The sequence below is a fragment of the Cibotium barometz genome, chromosome 6, assembly GCF_041138505.1.
Source record: "Cibotium barometz isolate CiBa-2024 chromosome 6, ASM4113850v1, whole genome shotgun sequence".
Taxonomy (NCBI): Eukaryota; Viridiplantae; Streptophyta; class Polypodiopsida; order Cyatheales; family Cibotiaceae; genus Cibotium; species Cibotium barometz.
The window spans coordinates 51,438,525-51,443,954 of NC_141051.1; the positions used below are offsets into that span (position 1 = coordinate 51,438,525).

The 5,430-nt window shown below is 46.5% G+C and overlaps 1 protein-coding gene across 1 annotated transcript; it reads left to right on the plus strand.

Annotated features, from left to right (window-relative positions):
* Positions 1-1,877: 1,877 nt before the first annotated feature.
* On the plus strand, positions 1,878-5,197 carry LOC147637850 (pentatricopeptide repeat-containing protein At1g06140, mitochondrial-like). Its single transcript, XM_086799689.1, has one exon. It carries the CDS (start codon positions 2,281-2,283, stop codon positions 4,243-4,245), a length of 1,965 nt encoding a protein of 654 aa, XP_086655815.1. The 5' UTR covers positions 1,878-2,280; the 3' UTR covers positions 4,246-5,197.
* The last annotated feature ends 233 nt before the right edge of the window (positions 5,198-5,430 follow it).

Below are 5,430 nucleotides of genomic sequence, written 5' to 3' on the forward strand. Positions count from 1 at the left end.
TTTCCTGAAGGCAAGAAAGCTATTGGTTGTAAGTGGGTGTATAAGGTGAAACATAACAGTGATGGTAGCATAAGTAGGTACAAGGCTAGATTGGTAGCCAAAGGATATGCGCAGACACATGGGATTGATTATGATGAGACATTTACCCCAGTTGCAAAGATGGTAACTGTGAGAGTTGTGATTGTGGTGGCTGTAGTTAAAAGCTGGTTTTTATATCAGATGGATGTCAAAAATGCATTCTTGTATGGTGACTTGCAAGAAGAGGTGTATATGGATCAGCCACCAGGTTTTGAGGATATAGGTCACCCAGAGTATGTATGTAAGCTTCGTAAAGCCTTGTATGGGCTGAAGCAAGCCCTATGATGAGCATCGCATGAAAGGATTGCTGAGTGTCTTGTCACTATTGTTTGAAGCAAGCCCTATGAGCATCGCATGACAGGATTGCCGAGTATCTTGTCACTATTGTTTTTCATAATGGCAGATGCAGATCACTCTTTGTATGTGCGCAAGAGTGATAAGGGTATTGTGATCATCACCATACATGTAGATGATCTTATTGTTAGGGGTGACAACTTGGAAGAGATTGAGCATGTGAAAAGTCTTCTTAAGAAAGTTTGAGATGAAGGATTTGGGAGATCTACGCTCTTTTTTGGGAATTGAGGTCATTTGCACACCTAAGGGTATTTGGCTGTCACAGAGACAGTATGCATTGGACATGTTATCCAAGAATATGATGGCTGATTGTAAGTCAATCTTGGTGTCATTAGATCAAAATGGCAAGCTTAGTGCGGATGCAGGTTATGTGTTGGAGGATCCCACTATGTACATGAAGATTGTGGGGAGTCTGATCAATGTCACGATCAACAGGCCAGAGTTAAGCTACATTGTTGGCTTAGAGAGCCAGTTTATGCAAGTTCCGCGCAAACCACATCTTGACAGTGTGCGATGCACACTTCGATACTTGAGGGCCATTGTTAATTATGCATTGTTTTATGCAGCAGGTGTATCATTGGAGCTATATGGGTACACAAATGCAGATTGGGCAGGTAGCATTTCAGATAGGAGATCTACCAGTGGATTTATGTTGCCTTGTCGAGTACAGAGAAGCTGCAATGGCAGTATGTGAGGTAGCTTGGTTACGCAAGCTACTTGTTGATTTGGGGTTGCATGTGGAGAGAAAGGTTGTCATATATTGTGACAATCTTAGCAGTATACAGTTGGCCAAGAACCCAATTTTCCATGTGCGGATGAAACATATTGAGGTGCATTACCACTTCATCAGGGAGAGAGTCTTGGAGGCGACATCGACTTGGCCTACGTCAACACACAGGATTAGGTTGCTGACATCTTCACGAAGGCCTTGGGAGAGCTGAGAAGCTTCGCATATTTCGAGATATGCTTGGAGTTGAGCTTGAGGGGGAGTGTTGAGATGTCAAGCTCAACATGAGCTGACACTCACGAGGCGCCTACATGACTGTTCGACATTTATATTATTGGTGGCGGATTTGGTAGCTGGCACCGATATATCTTCGTCAGAGATTCTACAGCTGGACTACACCGACTAGTCCACATTTACCCACTCCTCTTAGCGTGTTCACATTATGGACCGCTTGTATATACTCTATTATGTGTGTTAGTCACTTTATCTTTTTTGTAGACCTCTTTTGTTGTGTGAAGAAGAAGAAAAATTTTCAACCTCTCACCTTGTGTGTTCTCTTCTAGGGTTTGTGTGAGTATGTGTACTTGCAAGAGCTGAAGCTCTCTTCTTCCCTACATCTTTTTAGAAGGGTCGAAAGTTAAATTGAAATGACGTGTACAAGCGAGACGTTTGGTTGGACATATCGTGTGGGCGTTCACACTGGACAACCATCATAACTTAGGTGCATGTGCGAAGATGGCTTCTGCACGTACCGACGCTTGCCGTTGGGTCCACTCGGGGCATGTGCGAAGATGGTTTCTTGCCCCACGGCACGTACCGAGCGCGCATGGAAGCAGTACTTTAGGGATTCCTCACATCGCCATGCCTTTTTGCGGAGGCGACTCGTTGCTAACAGAATGTCGTCTTTGCACAGACTGCTTTCTGTTGCAACGAACCGAAGCGCTGCAGAACTTCTCCGCCTTAAATTCACAACTGTAGGGAATGGCTGCTGGGAGGACCATTACCACCGTTTAAGCCAATCGGGGTAGCCGGGAGGCTTTGGCGGGAAATGACCATTCTTGGCCGTCACGGCCGCGCGGGAGCGACACGTTATCACGCAGCAGTATGTCCATTCCGGAGGTATGCTGCAAGGATTCCGACACATCAGCAGCAGGAAAAGGAGGATTACGGTGCAGCAGCGGTCAAATCTGACGGGCTGGTCTGGAATCTCCTCGACTACCAGCTGCCGTGATGGAGCCGCTATGGGTGGACGGCTGGCACAATCCAAGTTGGGTTCAAGACACGCGGAGACCCGAAGAGCCTTGTGTGATGGAGGCACAAAAAGAAGAAGTGAACAACAACCAGTAGAGGAAGCATGCCTTTCTTTGGAAGAAGCGCCATCCTCCTTGCAACCCCCGGTTGAGGACTTTGCATGCATCTTGAATAAGTGCAGAAAGGAGAGAAACCTAGCTCAGGCTCTGCGCTTGCATGCCTGCATACGTCGAAGTGGGCTGGAATCCCATCCATCGCTTGGGAATCACCTTGTCTCACTGCTGGTGGAAGTGGGAAGCATTTGCCATGCCCAGCAGGTTTTTGACAGGCTAGTGTACCGGGACGAGTGTTCGTGGAATTCGCTCATCACAGGCTATGTTAAGTGTGGTGAGTCTCATTATGCTCTCATGCTGTACCAGAAAATGCAGGAAGATGATTCTCTACATCCTAGTGGGTATGTTTTTGTGTCCTTACTGAAGGCTTGCACTGCACTGAAAGATCTGGAAAGAGGTCATGAATTACATGATGAGATTGCTAGCAGGGGGTTGTTGGAAAGAAACATTTTCATTGGCAGTACCTTGGTTGATATGTATGCCAAATGTGGCTCCCTGGCAAAAGCGCAGGAAGTGTTTGACAAGCTCCCTTTTCGAGATGTGGTCTCGTGGACTGCACTGATTGCAGGATATGCTGAACATGGGCATGGTGAAGAGGCACTCAACTGTGTTGAACAGATGCAACATGAAGGCATCTCTCCTAATGCTTTCACACTTGTTTGCAGCTCAAAAGCGTGTGGCAGTATAGGAGCCACAAACAAGGGCCAAGAAATACATGCTGAGATTACAAGAAAAGGGTTGGAAAGAGAGCTCCTCATTGGCAACTCCTTGATCGATATGTATGCTAAATGTGGCTCGCTTGCAACAGCCCAAGGAGTGTTTGACAAACTTCCAGTTCGAGATGTGGTCTCTTGGACTGCTCTAATTGCTGGATATGCCGAACACGGGCGTGGTGAGGAGGCACTCGATTGTTTTGAACTAATGCAACATGAAGATATCTCTTCCAACTCTTTCACATTTGTTTGCAGCTTAAAAGCTTGTGGCAGCATAGGAGCCATAGTCAAAGGCAGAGAAATACATGCTGAGATTGCCAGAAAAGGGTTTGAAAGAGAGCTCCTTGTTGGCAGTACCTTGGTCAATACGTATGCTAAATGTGGCTCTCTTTTAGAAGCACAAGTTGTGTTTGATAAGCTTCCAATTCGAGATGTTATCTCGTGGACTGCACTAGTGGCAGGATATGCCCAGCTTGGAGAAAGTGAAAATGTTTTCAATACCTTTGACAGAATGATCGGAGAAGGTATAAAGCCAAATCTGGTCACGTTTGTTAGTGTTCTTAATGCATGCAGTCATACAGGCCAAGTGAATAAGGGCCAGATGTACTTTGAGGCCATCAGCAATGACTATGGTTTCAGTCCAACTCTTGAGCATTACACTTGCATGGTCGATCTACTTGGCCGTGCAGGTCATATAGACAAGGCAATAGCAATGATCAGGAAGATGCCATTGCATCCTGATTATGTGGTGTGGCATACTGTGTTGGTGGCTTGTCGAAAGTGGGGCAATGTGGAGCTTGGAAGACATGCCTTTGAACATGCAGTGCGATTGGATGAAAGGGGCATGGCAGCTTATGTATGTATGTATAACATCTATGCCGATGCTGCCATGCAGGAGGAAGCAGAAAAGGTTGAGGCAATGAGAGTGCAAAACCAAGCATGGGAGAAGCCAGGACATAGTTGGTGGATGGATGCCTGTGGAGTTGTGCATTCCGCCGCCTCTTGGTGAAAAGCCACCCATTCTAGCTAGTGACTAGTAAACTTTACCAAGCTGGGCATGATGGTATCTTAATCTGCTGTGTCAGCCCCCATGAAGTATGACACTTGTTGGAGGATGCAGGCGCTGGGGGCGGGCACTATCCAAGACATGTCACCGGCAAACTCCTCCAACACGGCTTACAGTGGCCCTCCATGTTCAAGGACTCCATCCAATATTCCAAATCTTGTGACATCTGTTAGCGGTTTGGTCCCAAACCTACCCGCCAATCTTATCGTCCCCTCTAAATCTCCCTCGCTTGGTCCCCATTTGAGCAGTGGGGGATTGACTTCTTCGGCCCCATTGACTGAGTGGCTCAGCCTAGCAGGTGCAAGCATCCTGGTGGGCCACCGACTATGCCTCCAAGTGGGTAGAAGCCCAGGCTACCAAGGACTACACAACAAATATTGTGGCAAAGTTCCTCTATGAGCACATTCTCGCCAAGTTTGGTTGCCCACTAGAAATCACCAGTGATTGGGGCTCCCACTTCGTCAACAAAATCATCACCACCTTACCAAGTAATAGATTTTTCCACCGTAAGTTTTGTGCCTACTATCCACGGGCAAATGGTCAGGTGGAGAGCACCGATAAGCTGCTCTGTCACTTAATAAAAAAGATCAACACCCCCACCACTTGTAGCATGCAACTGGTATGATCGTACAACTTGCAGCAAGGCCTTCTTTATACCTTTATGTTAGTGAGCGTGAAGCAAGGCCTTCTTTATACCTTTATGTTAGTGAGCGTGAAGCAATCTACTTTAATCTTTGAGACAAGAGATAAGAGCTATAGAGAGAGAATATGTAGAGTGGACACCAAATTGGGTCCCAATCTACCCAATTAAGGGCCCCCTCCTCCTATAGCAAGAGTATTGCTTTGGAGAACTTTCTTTTAGAATGTAGAGAACTTACTAATGATGGTTGACTGAGGAATGGCAAATGCAAGGACGAGGTAGACCAAGCGGCCTGAAGACAACTTTTGAAGTCACTATGCACACCCAGATCTGCTGAGGGAGATGCAAGACTAAAGGCTGAATGTTGAAGACTCCGGGGTGCGTATGCACAAGACCAGGACTGAAGCACACACACAAGTCCAGGACTGAAGCACACATGTTTCTGCTCTTTATCAGTGCTGAAAATATGAGAGAATGAGATGATTTAT